A 19,290-nucleotide genomic window follows, 5' to 3' on the forward strand; every position below is an offset into this window, starting at 1 on the left:
GCGGGGACTGCCCGCCCCGGGGCGTAACGGCCGCCTGACACCCTGCCCCCGGGGAACCCCCCTCAGGGGGAGCCGCGTCCATCCCCTTCCCGCCCCCCTCCCCCGGTGACAGCCGCTGAGCGCCCCCACAGGCCCAGCCCGGCAAGGGGAGGAGGGGAGGGACAGAGGGGTGGAAATACAGAAAAGGGGTCAGCATCCGCGTTTCATTTCCTCTGTGCTTCTGTTCCTCAAACCATTCAGACAAGGCCGTCCACTACTCTCACAGTTTTAACAGCAGGGGAGAGGAGACAGCCACACACGTGGCAGCAACGCGGCAGAGCTGGACCACAAGGGGACAAGAGGGCCAAGGGAAGAGAGAAGATGAGACACTTGTCTTTAAGACAACAAAAAAACATTTGCCTCTCCCTTTCAGCCTCAGAAGTCATCAGTTTCTGGACACATGCACATGAAGAGAAACTGGGCTCCGTTGTAAAAGGAAAAAAAGAAAAAGGGGGAAATAAGGGTTTAACACAGCGCGTACTGTACAGCCCATGTCCTCCCCCAGCTCCTCTGCATCCACGCACCCTCCCAGCTCTGCACCCTCCACGGTGCCAGGTCAGCGCACCGTGCCCAAGTAGCAATGCCCCTGTTTCCCTCAGCAGGAGCACTGAATTTGAATATAATAATCGAAGTTATGGAAAGTTTCTGCTTTTTTCTTCTCTTATCACCCTCAAGTCTCTATAAGCTTTTTGGTTTTCTTCATGAATCAACATTTAACAATAAAACAAACAATACATAAACAAGACAAATAATAAGAAAGTGAATAAAATTGTGTATTCAACATACTTAAGTTGAATGAATCCCAATGTGGGATGTAAACATTAACCTAATTTCCTAAGAAGAAAAAAAGGCCCTTCTCCATTATGTTGTGCATGTGGCACCTGCTTCTGCCTCACACAAAAATCCACTTCAAACAGAATTTGACAAAAGGTAGTATAAGTAACTCCCTCAAGATTCCATTAGAAAAGGTGACTGGGGAAGATACAAAGAACCCATTAATTTAGGTCCCTGCAGAGGTCAAGGCTGAAGCAAGAGTTTAACCTTTGACATAAAAGATCTATGTTATTTTTATGTATACTTCAAAAATCAGACACCAGCAAGTCCCGTCACAAGATACATCAATATGGGAAAATAAGATTTGTTCTCCTGCATGCGATGCTACCTTTCTATTTAAATGGCAATATGAAAACCATCTCCCATATATTAATTTTATTATTCTCCTCATAAAACATAATGAAACTGTTCTTCCCCTTAACTGTTGACTTGAACTTACCTGTATTACAAGGATTTAGTTTTATTATTATTAAACAGGTAAAAACCAACTGCTTAGAAAATGGCTTAGTCTGTAAAATCACGTCTGTAATACAGGGACATACACAGTATACACATACTTTATATACTGAGCCAGAATATTCTTTTTCTTTTCAGCAACTACCTAGTCATGAATTACTTCAAGTAAAATATTTTTACAATAAGGTTGTATGTTTTAATACTTACACATACAAAACCAGCTGTAAGTAAGCTATATTCAAGAAAAGATAATTGCTTCCTTAGAATGCTTTAAAAAAAATCAAAATTGTGCAAGGATTAAGGCCTCTTCCATCTGTCCTGTAGATAACTATATCCTACAGCTTGGACACATCCAATCTGTAAATCCTGAACCGAACAGAGATAAATCCATAAGGCATTTCAGTCTCTTCTTTCCTTTGGGGTGGCGGGGGGGTGGAAATAAGCATTTCTAGGGCTATGTCTTCGAGGGTGATTAAGTACTCCTCTCCATTCATGTTTTGTTATTTCAGCAGTCGTTTTCTCTTTTTCAGAAGTGCATCTCGAAGAGCCAGCTAAATATGAAAAAAAGAGTGGAATATTCAGGTAAGGAGAACATTAAGTAAGGAGACAACATCACTACTACATCAACAACCCTCTTCAATTTCTTCAGCCTCAGAAAAACACTAATAACTTATCAGCTAAAACTGGCAAACACTAACAACTACAGTGGCAGAAACCCTGTGGTTATTTAGCTAAACTCGATAGTACAATTAAAGAGTTGGGCTTCAAAAAAAAAAAGTTTCAGTACACCATTAGCAAATCCTATACAATGAAAAAGATTGAGTGACGTGATGTGTTCTTCCACTGACTCATATTCAATTAGAAGAAATAAAAAAAAACCCCTTCAGTCCAGCTGAGAGGTAAATAGAATTAAATGGCATTTTTTGACAGAGTATTAAAAAGCTTCTTTTCAAGGGGGGGGAAGGAGGAATGCTAGAATTTTTACAAGTGCCACATCACTCTAAAGAGATTTTGGTGTGTATTTCAGGCATCTTTTAATTGGTAAGGGGATCTAGCTCTGGACTATAGACAACAGTCCATTTTAATCTACCAAAGAGGGCAGCAGAATGCAGTAGCTTACAACTACAGTACTCTAACCTACTTTTAACAATTATTTTCAAATTACTGTCCACAGAAGTGATGCTGTGTCCTAACTTCCATGAAAAAAAGTATGAAAAAATTTCTCTTTCACTATTTAGCTATTAAACTCATAACATTATTCAGGAGTAAGGACTGAAACCATTCAAGATAGCTTTTTAGAAAGTGAGCCAAGTGTAAGACTCACTGTAAACAGCAGTTTCCTAGAAGTGCCTGGACTGTTGATTTCTAACATTTTTTGTGTGTTTTGAGAGCTGGGTTAATGTAATCAGCCTTATCTGAGAAAAGGCTACAGAATATATTAGTCCAAGTCTTCCTGTTTAACAGAAACACTTGAAACTATAAACAGTTTTGGTCTTGCTGCTTTTAAGGCAACATATTGGAGACAACTACACATTATTCTAACAATACGATCCTGGAAACAACTCACAAAGGAGAGTTTGTAAAAAGCATCTGAATGCACTCTAGCACAAGACAGAACCTAACAAGAAAACACAGAAGCTAACACCACACAGAAACAAGACCACTGCATAATTGGATTATTCTAGAAGTTTACTTGGAACGTGTTCAAAGGAGTTCAATTTTATAACACCCTGTAAAACCCTATACTGGCCATCTGCCAGGTTAGATAAAAGGATTTTAAGGCAGATTCTTATTGTTAGCACAGACTTACCCTGAGCCAAGGTGAAACACAGCAGGGCAAAGCAATACACCTCCACCAATGTTCTGGCAACAGCTACCACACACAGTTCAGGCTCTCCCCAGCTGAGGTGCATCGCAGGAGCAGGGGAGCTCCCTCTCCACACCCCACTCTTGGCCAGCTCACCTAACCTCAGTCATCTAGGGGAGCTACGTGGGCTCCCTGCCCAACACCTTCAGCAAGAAGGTCATCCCCTGAAGTTTCTGCCTTGCCTTCTAGATATCCCTTCAGCTACCCTTGGCATGGACGCCTGCAGGAACACACAGTAAGAGGACTGCCAAATATATGTTTGTAGCTCGTATACTGTTTCACAAGGGCTGTGGCCAAGCTTATAGCTGAGGAAGCAGAAGTGGGCAGGGGCTTCACAACTAAGAGCAGCATATTGTGTAACTACAGTGGCAGGCTAAACTGAAGTGAAATATTTTTTCTAAGTCGTTTCAAATAGGTAATAAACAGCATTTATGTCTGTTCTTTGAGTACATTTGTGACAAATTATTAAATGACCTCAGGACCAGGACAGACAAGTCCATAATATGACGGTAACAGGAGAAAGGTCAAAGAAGGAATTTAGAGTGAAGAAACACTCTAAAAGCTTGTCCTGAAAAACAAGTCCTCCACATCAGGGAAACATTTCTTCTCTCACAGGATTATAGTCAGGGTTCTAATACGATCTGCTTTAATTTATATAAAAGGAAAACAAATCACATTATCATTGCCTTTTAACCTACACATGAATTTGCAGCACAGCTTGGTCCTCAATGCATGTTAAAGAGAAAAGGCTGACAAAAGCATTCTTCACCACCACAGTCTCCTATATACCTCCTCTGGGGCAGGATTCAAGGGAAGCCACTTAGCCCACAGTCCTTTCCAGCAATTAAACCATCAAAGGAAACAACGACGACTTAAGGCACAGGATACACAGCACTTCACCCACATTGTAAGTTTACTGCTCAGACTGTCCCATCTATTTTCATCATTAAATATTACCTGTTTCTCCCTGAAAGACCGCTTATTTTTCGTCCGGACACTATGACTATATCTCATCATCATGAAGTTCTTGTGCTTTTTCTTTTCTTTGTTGGAAGAGCTGGCAAATGGGTTAATTCTTGTTTTCTTTTTCACAAATTCTTTTCTGTCTGTTTTTCCAGCCTATAATAGACAACATAATATAATAACAGGGTGTCATTTTCCTTTCCCTACAGTTAACATCGGCTGCTAAGGTGACAGGTTCTATGGCAGTGACAATAAATGCAGTTTCACTGTGACTTTCTGTGTATGTTACATGCATTCTACCATGCTAGCTCTGTTTCTTAAGTCACAGTGAAAACTGGGTGTGTCCTCATTTTCACTGTCACCTGTAACCAGCAAGAGGCTATTTGTTACAGTCAAGATGCAACAGCAAAAATACATTTCTCAAAACTCAGATGACAGCTGGGTACTCATCTTACAGATGCAACCCCACCACCTCCTCCTGTAGGAGACAAAAACATAAACCCAAATCTAGAAAGAAAGAGGATATTAAATAGCCCAGATCCTCACCATTGCAGTTGCCAGTCTGGTCTCCTTGTCTGATTTAGGCTTCTTATGCAGATGTTCAATATCTCTGAGTGAAAGCAACTCTCCCCTATACACACCAAAATCCAACAAAAGGTCATCATACACAAAAATTCATCAGGCAAAAAACCCAAGATGCCCTCTTAACCCTTTGTCTCTCGCCCATTTCTTACACCACTGCCTTTCTATCAGCTTTCACACAGGCACTTCTTGTTCCCTCAGGCTAATCTTCATGCTTGGAACAACCCTTACAAGTCTCTCATTACTGCTTTTCAAGTCCTGCTTCATCCACAAAGTTTAAGAAACTCCAGAGATAATAACCATGCAACTACTGCTGCAAAACACCCCCAGATCCCTATTGGTCTGAATAAGCAAAACAGTCTCATAGTTCCCATCAGCCCCTCTTGTCTTTTCTCCCAGATATAAACAAATCCCCCAAGCCAGGATCCATTCCAGGCTGTTTGCCACCTGTCACCAGGGGGTACTGACCAACAGCAGAGCTCTGTGCCCTGCTGCAATTAAAAACTGTATCATCACATTATAGGGAAAAGAAAGCACTCATCAGTAGTCCATACCCTACCTGCTCTCCTCCTCTTCATCATCTATTTCAATATTTTTCCTCTTTGCAGCTTTGCCAGGTGCAGAATTAAGTTCTTTGGAAAGCTGGGCAAGACGTATTTTGTGGAATTCTTCTTGAGTTAGCAGCCTGCTTGTACTGACTGCTGCAGCTTTGGCTTTTCGTTCCTCTATGGGCATACTTTTCACCTTCTCTGCCTTTTGAAAAAAGTACAAAAGAATCACGATCCAGCTTGCCTCTCAAATACCTATGCAGGGGCAATACTGTTGTGAAATCCTGCAGCCAGTTGTTAGGATTCTTCATAGTCTTATATCCAGCACATAGCATTAGAATAACGAAGTACATCCACTCCTTATTTCAGAGTGAATAAAAGCACTCGTGTAAATATCACAGCTTTAAAGAATTTAACACTGGGACAGAATTCCCCATCTCTCCCCCTCACCCTAACAAGAAGCATATTTCAACACAGGTGCTAAGTAGTCCTCCAACGTCGCTGATCTCGGTAAAGGAACTTTGCAGCCCTGTATAGTTATTTATGAGCAGTCATGACAAGGTACAGAGCAAGAGCATCTGGTCTGCTATTAACAAGACTCATTTGTATTTGGGGAGAAGACACTTAGAACTCACTATTTCTTGTTGCTCCTCATCTGAGGAGTGATGCACATCAATCCATTCTCCATCTTCATTTTCATCTTCCCCACTCAGACTAGCGCTTTCCCATCCATCTGCTCGGGGAAGAAGTGCACAGAGCTGTTAATACAGAGTCAGCTTAACTGCTTGAGTTTGAAATTATTTAAGACTGGATTGCAAGCTCTCACTGCCTTGTATTACCATTTATGCCCATGGACATGCTTACCAAACAGGCAAGTAAAGGGTCTCAGCATCCCAGCCTTAGAACTACACAGACATTACAAAGGCATAAGATTTGCTAATGCTAATGATTTTTAGAAGACATCCACAGCTGAACAGACCAGCAGCTCATGCTTTCCCACTGGCAAGTTGAGCTACCAAATTCTATCTGGCTTGCAACTGATTCAGAGCTGTGCAAAAACCGTCATCTTTGCTTTCTCAGCACACCCACATCACATGCACATTCAGTTATGACACCGATTTTTGTAGTGATAACTACATATGGCAGTGTGAGATTTTTCAAAATGCACACAGACCTCCCTTCGAAAGGCTGCTTAAAACAGCTGGTGTGTTTTGTCATTACTGTGAGCTGCAGTCACCTTAACACATTTATTATGAGCTTTCAACAAACCTGGGAAAATGGTGATCAGAGCTTTACAGGAGATGCATTTATGTTCACCTCATTCACTCAAAACCACGCCAACCATAGGAAATACACAAAGCAGCCTGCAACAAGCCAGCATGACAGCAAGCTGTACCATAATGCTATGCTTTGCAAAGCTTAACTCTCATCTGAAGTTAAAGATCCTCAAAACAATTTGGGACAGTCTCTGATGAAACATAGTAGTTTACAGATGCTAGTCCTTGTAACACTGTGTAGTAATGGTGTTCCCTGCTCTCTGCCATCTAAACCAAGGAAGAAAGCAATGCAATTACAGCTAAGTTACTTTCTGCAGTATGTGCACGGCTCTTCTTCACTGTTGGTCAAACTGAAATGCTAAAGTTACCAGCTTCAGAAACCAAAGAAGTAATCACTGCATTCACATGCTTAAAACACATGACAAATCAGGTGTTTATTCCTCCAGTACACCTCCAGGAAGTATCTCCAATGGCCTCAGGCTTGATTTGCCAAACTATTCAGGCTTGACTTTCAAACGTTTTTTTCCTGATTCTGGCAAAGGTTCCAAGTCATGTGGAACATTTACACAGGAAGTGAATTTAAAAAGCCAAATGCTATTTCAAAGTACTATTTTAGCATTTTATAACATGCAACAAAACCTTGTCTTTAGGATTAGCTGTACACAGGAAGTTTCATAGCTATACAATGTCTGTCCCTCTGCTTTTCCATCCCTCGATGTCTATCATACCAAGCAACACACAGTAACAAACATCACTGGATAAATTGCACTTACTTGACAATAACATCAGTGCTTCGTAAGGGACAAATACAGACATGTGTGAGCCATGCAGCATGCAACAGCAGCAAATGAAACACACAAAGTTTTATATCCAAATAAAAATCTTAGTGACAGTGATGCCAAAATAGAAGTGGTAAAGAAAAAAAAAAGGCCAACCTTCCTCTTGGGTTCCTCCCTTTTCCTTTTGACTCTCAACATCCAGTACTTCTGCTCCTGGAATATAATCTTTGGCATCCAGTTCTCCATATTCATGAATCCTGGCTTCCAATGAGGCCTCAGTAGGCTTACCCTATAAGTTAAGAAAATACATGTTAAGCAGTCTTCTATTGCAATGCCCACAAGTCCATGAAGAAATCTGGGTAAGAGGAAAAGATAAAGATTTGTGGGTGGAAAAGATAAATGCTGCCTGATGAAATAAGATCAAGATAGTCAAGGTCCTCTAGCACAATCCTCCTGTCAATAAGTTTGGTAAACTGGAACTAAAGAAATCTTTAAATAAGAGCACACCACATCAAAAGGCAGCAAGGGAGCAAGCAGGGGAAGAATGCAAGCATGATTGCACCTCATTCTCAAGAGGCTATAAGACCAGTTACCATTTTTGAGCACATGAGCATACGTTTACTGTGAATGCAATGCACATAAACCAACACTTACCCTAAATTTCTTCTGCAGCATCTCTGGATTCAGAGAGCGGAAAAGGTGTATCAGAGTTCTTGCAGACATCATCACATCTACCAAAAAAAAAAAAAAAAAAAAAAAAAAAAAGGAATAAGTCCAGAAAAGCAGAATGCTGAGCAAACTGAAAGCCCACTCAGATAATCAGTATTTACAGCCTGCTCATGGTTCTTCTGAAGTTATTGCTCTGACAGGACCCAGCTCTTCCTTAGGGCTAAATCTTTATTAGCAAGCACTTTGTCTTCTTCAGTTTTGTCTACAACTTCCCCTGCCATAACAACCCTTGACTGTTTTGTCTCCTATGTATATGCACTCAAAATAAAGATAAATGCAACAGATACTGAAAATTATACATCTCAGCCTACACAAAAGCAATTAAGGTGTCATTATTATGAAGGCTATAACAATAGAGGACAAAAAAAAAAAGATTTAAAAGTCATATCCATGTAATATACTTACTTTTATTTTTATGAGTCTTGTACTGAACTAGGTCTTGGAGCAGATCTTCAGTCATCGCTAATGGACATCTTGCAGTGATTTCTTTTATTGCATTGATTCTAAAAAAATTGGAAGTGAATTATTTTCTGAACACCACAGCTGGGAGAGACTCCCACTGGCCCAATAATAAAGTTAATGACCTGGAACTTGAAGAACCTCATACAGAATTTATACAACATTTAGTGCAAGAGAGGAGAACATCACAAGCACAAGGGTTCTCTAAAGTCCATACTCCGCCCTCCAGCTATTATTTTGTCTGATCCTAGGCCTCAGGATTCTGCAACGGAAGTCTGGGTACAGGCATACTGGAAAAGCAGTCAGTCACCAAGCCAAGGGAAAAAAAAATAATAAAAAATCTAGACACTCTTCTCCTATATTTACTGATCATGCTCTACTTCACTTATACCAGAACTTTTCACAAATACCTCTCATGACTAGTCAAAGAAAGTACATTACAATTTCACTAAGAGCAACATTTAAATTTGTTGCCAGTAGTGAAATTTCATCCACAAAACATCAAAATTAAGAGTCCTGAACTATAATGGTAGCCATTCACTGAGTATATACAAATATATTAATTCACAGACAAGAGGTCTGCCCTCAAAGTAGAAATAACAATATCCAGGAAGGAAGAAAAATACAAGACCAAACAAAACAGCAAAAAAACCCCCACACCATCAAGAAATCTAGAAAAGTTAAGTCACAGCACTAAGCACAGAAGCCCATCATTCTAGGGAATTTAAAACACTGCCAACAAAAATAAGGAAAGTTTATGCTGAGGTACTGTCCTAACTTGTTCTTATTCAAGCAGGTTCTTCAATGCATACTATGAATAACAGGAATAAGTTGCAGGTGGTTTAAAAAAGAAAAGTATTTTTTCACATTGAGAGAGAGTTTTACAGATTTTGTAAGATTCTGTACCCACCCTACAGTCATGACCTCCCCAGAATTCTTGTCAGTGACAAAGTTGTTGGCAATGGTCATTAACACCGACTGGATAATCTGAAAATAAGAAAGAAAGGTTCAATTTAACGCATATTTAATAAAATTGTGAAAATTATTACACATTATTAACAGAGCCCTTTTCATAGAAAGGCCGAGCTCAGGACTTGTCACTATAACCTGCAAATATTCTCTAGATACAAATTCTCTTGCAGATATGAAGACATCAGACATTGGCTTGTTTTTCCCCCCCTTTACAAAAAACAATCCCTTGGAACTTGCAGAAGTAGCCAAAATTACCATAAGCTTTTAAAGACAAACGGTGTGACCAGATTCCCTCTCCCCCCACTCAGTTTTATTTCCACACTGGCCTGCTATTCATTTTTAACATCACCGAATATAGGTGGAGTACTGACCTCAGGTGGTACTAGCTGGTGTGAAGCCTGTGCAGCAAATAGAAGAATCTTTGTCACTTCTGGAAGATAAGAAAAGTGGAAAGAAGATGCCAAGTATATTGCTGCAGTTTACTCTGGCCAGTAAACACCTCTAACAGCTAACCCAACAAGTTGCTCAGTCTAAGTCTCAAAGCCATTTCGGTCTGAATGTATTTGGGACAACTGTTTTCTTCTCTCCCATCAGGCATCAGTAACTTGTCTGGTCTCCACCCCAGCAGCAGTGCAGGCCCTTAATAACCAGCTAAGATGATAAGAAATGCTCTACAACTACAGTGAAACACCAGTAAAACAAAGCAACAAAAGACAGTCCTGCTGTACTCAACCAGTCAGGATTTGCAATGAACTAGGGACTCTGTAGATTAATTTTATTCCATTGCTGGAGTTTCTCAAATGCTCAGGTAAGGAGCACCGAGTGCACACAGCTTCCAAAACCATCCAAAGCACTTTGCACTTCTGGCAGTCAGGGCTTCACCCTCTTCATCCACACTCTCTGGACTAATCCTACTTCCTACTAAAGTTACTGCTACTTATTCTTTTATAGCAGCACTTTCAAAAACTGACTGTACATGTGACATGACAGACCAGCAGCGTTATCTACTAGTAGCTACTTACCTCTCTGATGAGGCTGTAGGAATCTCTGAACAAAGGGGTAGAAATTAAAAAGAAAAAGCTGCAGGAAAGAAGTAACAGATTAGTTTACTGTCTTTTAACCTGAGATCACCTTCATAGGCTGATATGCTGTAAACCAATCTATTATTCTATACAGTGTGCTCTCAAATGCCTTGGATTGTATTGCTTGACACATTGTCCTGTCTTGAGTTTGATATGCGTGGAGATCAGGAAATTATTTGGACAAAGGAAATACAAAGCTCAATCCCAAACTTCGTGAAATCCAGAATTCAAATTAGGGCACTCTGCTGTGCAATCCTACAATATGCCACTGACCTTTGCCTTGGGTACACAATCTTCTCTCCCAAAACAGAAAGAAATTCCAGTAATTTTCATCACACTTTGGCTGTACCTCAGAGAGCACTGTTCATGAGCAATAGCTGGACTCCTTTGAAAAGCCCTTCTCCTTTGAAGGACCTCCCAGGAGCACACAGGTCTTGAAAAAAACATGTTCTCCTAGGAGACAGCTCAGCTATTCCAGACCAACAGCCTTCTCTAGCAAAGCTCACCAAGTTCCACACAAGTCCACACTACTGCACCATCCATGAGGCACACCAGCAGCTACTTCACCACACATATACACTTTTCAACATATAGAAAAATTAAACCTAATTTTTCCAGAGACACAAGGCATGTCATCACCCAAACCAGGCTGGCTACCATTAGACTGTTATAAAATTATCAGAGTATGTACCTCGTGTATTCCAACTAGCCTAGATATTAGGTCCATGAGCATCATCTTCACTTCAAATCGTTCCTTACAGTTTTCCAGCTGCTTCAGCAGTTTTTCTGCAAAGTCTAGAAGAAGCAGCAATAGATTTGTGGTATACATCGACAGCACAATGCAGAACTCAATGCAGAACTCAGGCATTAGATGAACAAAGGCAGTTAGTTTGGTCTAGGTTCTTTTAAGCCCCAGTGCCCTTGCACAGAAGAAATTAGTGACCAGAACACTTCTCCCAGTGGGTTATTTTAATTCTGCCTAGGTCTAAAGCTGTGCACATGTTCAGCAGAGAGGAAAACCAGTAGAAGTTCCACAACACAAGCAGCACAGGGTCAGTATTTAAAGCTAGGGTTTTTTACATATATTTTGGGTTCATCTGAAAAACAAAATCCCCAGAGGTTCACTAGATCAAACTAAGACCAAGTCAAGTTATACTGAACAAACAGGAAAAAAAAAAAAATCAGACTAGTATTAGAAATACATTTTTGAAGGGGTAAACCAAAGAAACCATATTAGATAAACTACTCCCTGTTCACCAAAGCATGGCCCTCATGTGCAAGGAGATCCACACCCTTAACTGTAGGAACCTGAAGCAGATAATATTGCTCCTTCCTTGTCTGACTACCTACAAGTGTTCCACTATGACAAGCACAACAGGGCTGATCTCACTTTTATGAAGTGCTATGAAACTCCAGGACAAAGCACACTACAAGTTGATGTGACAAATGTTGACAGCTTCAGTGTCCGGATTAACATGTAGCTTGAAAAGCGATCTGTGCTTACCTTGGGGATCATGAATCAAGTGAATAGCAGAAAAATTGAACACCTCTGGCTTGTTCTTCTTCTTCTGTTTCTGTATGACACAAAATGAGTGAGGGAGACATTTTTTTCTTTCCATAAAAAAGCTGCATGTGCTTCAGTTTCAGGCTGCTAATAAAAGCAGCTATTTACCATTCTTCTCTTCAAAAAGAGGTGATTTAATTTTAACAACTATTACTCTTTTTAACTGCAAAGGATTTTCTGATACCTGACTTAAGAGGCAACAGGAGCTGCATTAAAAAGTTAACTTCTCAAGACAGCACATGCTTTAAAGTAGGGGACCACACAAAGTGTACCCCTAGAGCAGAACTAATCCACAACTTAGGCTGTTTCAAAACAGCTCTCTTCCAGGCAAACACAGCACGTGCCTGGCCAGTGGATGCTACAACACTTCAGGATCTTCACATAGAAGAGACGACAAAAGGTAGCTAAACCAACAGAGGCAACAAGATTTCTGCACTTGAAGGATTAAGCTAAAATCCTGGCAAGTCAAATGCAACTCTCCCCACCTTGAGAACCTTCATTGCTTTTTCCAGTTTCTTCTTGCGTTTGGTGGTTTTCTTGTTGGTTGCATAGCGCACCATCAGATCTCGGGCTGTAGGAACATCGTCCTTGAGAAAAAATGCAAGGATAACAAGACTCAGGTGACATCAGACTTCAAATGGGAATCAGAGAAACAAAAAGTCTCAATATTTTTCAGGATCATGTACTTCATTTGAAAACTCTCTTTCCTCCTAAATTTCACCGTAGAGCAATACTAGCATTTAAAATCCCAATTCCAGAAAACGAGCTACATACGTACACATAAGAGAGTCTACTGACACTTTACAGCACGTCACCACAGTAGTTTTTACAGGCAGTTAATTAGAGAGTATTGTTCAGTCACAGACAAATAATGATACTCTGTATTAGGAGGTTCTAGACTGAAATCCTGGTAGGTTATCAGCCTTCTCAAAGTAGCTTAATTATGTTCATTTGTACATAAATGGGAAGTGGAGCACAAAAGAGAAAACTGAAGACAAACCAGACAGCTAAAAAATTAAACCGACTTCGAATACACCAGGTGAAAGCCTCTTCCCACAACTCTACATTACGTATCTAGCAATTCATGTCTTCACAAACCAGACTGACCAACTCCTGCTTAGGTTTTTGAAGTGAGTTGGTTCCTTCACAGGGGGAGGAAAGCAAAGGAACTCTTGGCATTAGTCTTTAGACAGACAGCAAAGGTATCCTGCTGTCTCAGTTGGGGCCAGCTGTCAAAAACACTGAACTTTTGGGAAAAAACAAACATATGGAGCAAGGAAGAGGGAAAACTAAGTAACACAGAATCAGACAGATTGGCAGAGCCAAGCTCACCAGAATGATAGATGTATTAGACCTTGAAGAACACAGAATCACAACACCCACCTCAGATTCTGAGTCACTGTCTTGTTTCTCATCTTCATCTCTTCCAAGAAAGAACTTCAAACTAGCAACTAGTACCTAAAAACCAAAGTTTATGCTGGGCAGGACAAACTGACAACAGTATTTCCAACAGCCCTACACCCACATCTAAGGTTATGCAAAGACTATCCCAGTTTTTTACAGGCATAGATAGGAACAGAAAGCAGAACAAGTCATGGCCTGAAAGCCATGAAGTGTTTCAGACACAGTCAAATTTTGCTGCACATCCTCAACAGTCAGAAGCACACAGAGTCAAAAAGCACCTGGGCTTCCACAATGCATGGAACAAGCTTAACAATGCAAATTCTCTTTCTATCATTCTGCAAAGCAATTTCAAACTAATTGCTCCATGCCAACATTATCAGGAGCTCCTGCACAGCTGATACCTCAGACAGTGCTCAGAACTCCAAACTTTTAGTAATTTACAGGGGTTTACTGGTAAGGTGTTTTTTTTTTAGTTTTGTTAGGTTTTTTTTAGTTTTTTAGTTGGCTGTTTTTTATTGAATGGAACACCTTTAAGTTCTTACACTATGAAAGCCCAATCTCAAACCATAACGCAAGTTTTTCAACCTCCAGTGCTGCAGAACTGACACATGACAGAAGGCCTAAGATTTACTTAAGCCCCAGGCAGGATAGCTGCTCTCTTCACAGTTAACAAATGAAAGCCTTACAGTGCTGCTAAGGAGATGATATTCTGACAGTCTCTTCTGAGTAAGAGTGGAAAGCACACCTACCCTCCCCACATCAGCCTTCACTTTAACATAAGCTTCTAATTCCACTGCTCTGTACTTAAGAATCAAATGCTGCCTCCTCCCACAACACATGTGGTATTTTGAAAATAAAACATGCAAAAAACCAAGTCATCAGTGAGGCTTGTTAACAATTACAAAATAATAAGCTGCAGCCATAGGAAAAAGGAAGCCTAGGTTACATCCAGTTTCATCAAGGGATTTTTGTTCTCACCTTTGTCACTTTTGAAAAGCAGGCAGTTGTGATGACATTTACTGTTTTGGCATCATTCCTGGAATAGAACAAAACACCACCTTCTAAAGTTTGGCAATTTCAAGTTATTCTCAGAAAATTAAGGCACATGAAATGTGACTCCTAACAAGCAGAAAACTTCATTACAATCAAATCTCTCAATGCTCCAAGTAGATTTGCAAAGAAGTTCCTGTAATTTTCTTTTATTCTCCCAATACAGCAGTAGCTTCATCTAAATCATCAGATACACTTACATCCAGTCTAGTTCACACTCTGACTAAAGGGATACAAAGAATAAGCTCCAGTAATGGAGGACACATTACCACTTTTTTCCACTGGTAAAAAACAACAACCAAACCTCTGCTTGCTAAAGAAAAAAAAACAAACCCACACTCAATTCTAATGAGTATTAGAAAAGCAGCTGGAGAGTTCTGAGATGAAGTATGCTCTAAAAATAAGTTTCTAGAAATAAAGTTACAGAAATTAATTTGTGTAATAAGAAATAATAACCAAGTCTCACATACTTAGAAGCGTGTTTTTTAAAACTGCAAGTCTTTTCCTTTTAGCAACACTAATTTTTTTCAGCAGTCCGTTCTCAACCCACTACTACACACACAAAACATTCTTAACAAAGCTGTTGTGCCTTTTTTATTTTTGCCATGGAATAGACAATATTTCCTTGAATGCTACACATGAAAACTCTTTACACCCAAATACACATCCTGTCTGCCAGCTGTGGTTTCTCTGCAATACACTGAAAGAGTAATGTTGCCATTCACACTCCAGCTTAACTCATGCTGACATCACCATCAACTTCTCCTGTGTAAGAAATGCGAGAACTGCCCCATTAGTGCTCTGCCACTAGTCTATGTTGCAGATAACCTAAGAAGCAGCAGGCACAGTGCCCACCAACAATATCACTTGGCTGCATTTGCAGTTAATTTCTGTTCAAGAACCAAGAAGAGCACAGGAGTTACAAACTGGAGTGATTAAAGTCTTTTGCCTAATTTTACAGTTAAAAAAAGCAAGAGGTAGTGAAGATACTACCATCTTCTCATGCGATCTACCACTGGGTAACACCTGCTCTAGCACTTTGTAACACAGCATAAAGATTGAGCAACATATTAGGTACGAGACAGCAACTGAAGGTCCTCAGGGTGCTTTTACTCCTTTCAATGCTTATCTAGGCAACAATTTTTCAAGCTGTTATCTGCTAAAAACATGAGCTATACGATAGCTTCACAAAAAAACCTACTCAAAGCACCCCTTAGATCAGTCATCTAGAATGAATTTACAGATTTAAGATGAAAAAAACAAAATTCCTCTTTCCCCTGTACCTCACAAGCTGTATGCTAATACTAGCAGCTTTTATGTAAAGGCTGAAAAAAGTGAGCTGCACACGGTTTTGGTTTTGAATGCAACACACACTACTTACATACCACCTTCAACTCAAACATCAAACATTCAACCTAAATAACTCTGAGACTTCACACAAGACAGTATTTCTTCCCAGCTAAATTCCATTCCACAAAAACATAGTCCCACTAGAACACAAATAAGATAAATATATTTAAATCTCTGCCCCCTGCATTATATTTTGCACTACAGGCCACAAGTGATGTCAGGATGGCTGCCCCACAATTAATGGGAAATCAAATACAAGCCTGCCAGACCTACCAAATATTCCTCCTGTAAAGTTCAATCATCACATCCAGTGATATCTTGGCAGCAGTGGGATTGCTGTCTCTCAACATAGTGTACATGAAGTTCTGCAGTGTCTAAGAAAAAAGTTTGGAAACATGTCTTATTAGAAAGAAGTCTTTCACAGAATCAAGAGGTTAAATTGAAGTATATCTGAAAGCTAAAATACTTACTGTGTTCACTTTATTGTTTTTGTGTTTAGCATTGACATTCTTGATGTCTGACACAATGTGAGTATACAAAGTCTGTAAATGGAGAGATAACAGGGAGTAAGCTATGCAAGTTATACAGAGAACAATGCAGACACATCAGTATTCCCTCAAAGCCTCTAAGTACTAAGATGAGAGACCAAACTGATCACCACTAAGAATATTATTTCTCTTTTAAGTTACAGTTGGAAAAACAACAAGAAGTTATCCTGTAAAGTCTCACATACGCTTTATTTTCATGCATTTTGAAAAGCATGCTTAATTTACAGTATAGCAGGAAAATTAACAGCATCAAGTATTGCTTTAAAAAATTCCACTCCTGCTTCATTCAGGCATGTCCTGATGGCCTATTTAGTAATCCTGGTGGCAGAAAACAAAGATTTCCACTTTTACTGCAAAAAAACCTGAAATACAGCTTTAACTAACAGCTGGTTTGGTTTTAGTTGTTTTACTCAGAAGTTTTCACAAAGAATTCAGTAAGGCCTTCTCCTACAACGATGTGTTTATGGTTTTCACCCACAGATATATTTGAGCTGCTCAGGCCATACAGGACAGGCCTACAGCCTACTACAGCATGGTTTACAGTCGAATGCTTCATTACTAATCAAACATACAGAGCAAGTCTTGCCTCTGGCACTGTCAATCGCTGAAAAAGCAGAGCTACTTTAAACTTTCTTATTTTGTTACCAAGGAAATGAGAATAGCTGCCTGACAGCACTTCATTACTTCTGAAAAGTTGGTCAAAACCCACTGAAAATCAAGACTGTTTCTTGTAAGCATGATTTACTTTTCGTAAGAGCTTATCATGACACCGCAGCAGTTGAAAGAAGAGCTCCAGCAAACTTGTTGGATTTATTAGATTCTTGTTTCTCAACAAGATCAAAGCCTTGCAGAACGTCTGTAAGAGAAACAGGGAATCAGAACCAAAATTCCAATAATACTCTCCAGTTTCCATCATTATTAAAATATTAAAAACCAACTGTAAACTCTAATCTCACATGTAAAGAGCACATTTTAACTACAGGACATGGTCTGCCCAAAACACCTTTTGGTGTAGGTCTTACCATGCGCAGGTCAGCATCCAGGACCGTGTGGTGGTAGGAGAGCAGCTCCTTCAGCTGCTGAGGAAAGCTGGCCATGTGTTCTGGGTAGCAGTGGGCAACCTGGGCAGAGACAGACCCAGCTGAACTCTCTAGCAGAAACCTTGGCTTATCACCCCCGGAAGGTGTGTGATATGGTAAAAAAGCAGTAAGACTATAAACGTTTTGCAATAATATAATATATACAAAAGTCAATGTCCAGATGTTAAGAGGTACGGTGCAAATAAAAAGTCCTTTTAAAAAAAATGATACTAATGGTCAAAAAACCCCACCCCCTTGTGTTGCTGGAAACAGACACAACTGCTGCACAAATCGTAGTCAGTGAGCAACTCGACAGCAACTCCGTCAAGGCTCTAACAGCAAAACGAGGTGAAACACAATCTGCCGTGGCCACTGCGCTCAGGGCAAAGACTCTGTGGCTGGCGAAAGGGTCAAGGCCAGCGCCCAAGCCACCCGTCAGAAGGGCAGCGGCTTACCTGTGCCAGGAACATCACCAGTTCAGCCAGTTCCTTACTGGGCTTGTCCGGTTGGAAGGTGAAAATCTCCACATGGGACTGGTAGTGGTGGTACTGCTGGAGGAACTGAGCACACACAAGGCGGCTGCTGAGCGGGACCGGCAACGCCTGCCCCCCCCCGCCGCCCACCTCGGCTACCCCAAGCACTCCCCAGCCCCCCCGGTACCAAGGGAAGAAGTAAATAATCTTCTTCACGGTGTTCACTAGATGACCTCCTTTCCAGACCATGTGCTGTGAAGTACAGTCCAGGTGCCTTCTTCCTAAATCAGCAAAATCATCCTCCCTATAATAGGGTCTCTGTATCCCTTTAAGTGCCCTTTATCTTAGTTTTCCCCTTCTAGGAGTTGCCCAAGTGTCCATTGAAGGCCTTGAGTCTACTATCAGTGATTTACGTAGGGAGCCTAATGAGCGTTTTAATCTTGCCTAAACAAAGAGGCTTAGGAAAACAGTTAAGGAGTTAGGAGTCCTTGAGAAACAAATGATGCAAAACTCAAGCAAAGTTTTGAAACAAACAAAGCAAAACACAAGCAAAGGTTTCATGCATCACAGTTGAGGCTTAATAGTTGTAAGAAATTAATTTATTTGAGCCCTTTCACTAGTAAGAAAAGAACTTAGAAAAACATTACCTGTTTATGAAGAAAGCCTTCAGTAAGGCTTTTATTTGCCTAGAATTGGTGTTCAAATGCATCTTTTCTATGCTGTTTCACTTCATTGTTGTACTAAAATGAACAAAGAAAGTAAGTCCTGTGCTAAGTACTGGCAGATCATATTCAGCATATCAGTGATTTGATGTGGAACCTTGGGGCTCCAACTCTGTAACAAGTTGGACCTTTTTCCATATTCATGACTGAAGAGGCAGGTGCCCTGCTTTTTCACCAAGTGCCTAGATGCATGCAGGAAATAACATGACAAATACAGTACTTCATTTAAACATAAGTTATGGTTTAAAATCATACCTCCTTTGTCAGATAAACTATTTAAAAGAAAAAATGTCACCCTACCATCAGCTCTGTATTCCTGTGTCTTCTCGTAGAAACAATTGCTTCTACTTACACTCACAGACTGGCAAAGTGATCAAGTTATATATGGGGAAAGTGCCAGTTTCAGAGCAGTTGGGATCAGGGCAACACGCTGAATCATGAAAAACTCACTCAAGTGTGTTGAAGGGGGAGAATTGCCTACAGCAAATTCTGACACACTGTATGCAAGCTCCC

At 40.3% G+C, this 19,290-nt stretch overlaps 1 protein-coding gene across 1 annotated transcript; it reads right to left on the reverse strand.

Moving 5' to 3' along the window:
- Window positions 1-827: 827 nt before the first annotated feature.
- Window positions 828-18,304, reverse strand: SDAD1 (SDA1 domain containing 1). Its single transcript, XM_026847904.1, has 22 exons — window positions 18,038-18,304; window positions 17,526-17,624; window positions 17,249-17,359; window positions 16,426-16,497; window positions 16,229-16,329; window positions 14,534-14,591; window positions 13,535-13,609; window positions 12,637-12,738; window positions 12,092-12,161; window positions 11,279-11,382; window positions 10,528-10,585; window positions 9,877-9,935; window positions 9,444-9,520; window positions 8,480-8,577; window positions 8,000-8,076; window positions 7,502-7,634; window positions 7,340-7,357; window positions 5,925-6,022; window positions 5,301-5,494; window positions 4,706-4,790; window positions 4,154-4,315; window positions 828-1,880 (listed from the first exon to the last, which is right to left on the reverse strand). Exons 1-22 carry the CDS (start codon window positions 18,302-18,304, stop codon window positions 1,830-1,832), a joined length of 2,169 nt encoding a protein of 722 aa, XP_026703705.1. The 3' UTR covers window positions 828-1,829.
- Window positions 18,305-19,290: the final 986 nt, after the last annotated feature.

The sequence above is a fragment of the Athene cunicularia genome (assembly GCF_003259725.1).
Source record: "Athene cunicularia isolate RWA chromosome 4 unlocalized genomic scaffold, athCun1 chr4_part2, whole genome shotgun sequence".
Taxonomy (NCBI): Eukaryota; Metazoa; Chordata; class Aves; order Strigiformes; family Strigidae; genus Athene; species Athene cunicularia.

Bases quoted from the DNA above. Each gene is read 5' to 3' on its own strand.
- SDAD1 (XM_026847904.1), bottom strand. From the start codon at position 18,304: ATGGTCTGGAAAGGAGGTCATCTAGTGAACACCGTGAAGAAGATTATT. The intron at 17,625-18,037 runs GTAAGCCGCTGC...GTCTCTGCCCAG, and splicing joins TGGTGATGTTCCTGGCACAG to GTTGCCCACTGCTACCCAGA. The intron at 4,316-4,705 runs GTGAGGATCTGG...TGTCTATTATAG, and splicing joins CCAGACTGGCAACTGCAATG to GCTGGAAAAACAGACAGAAA.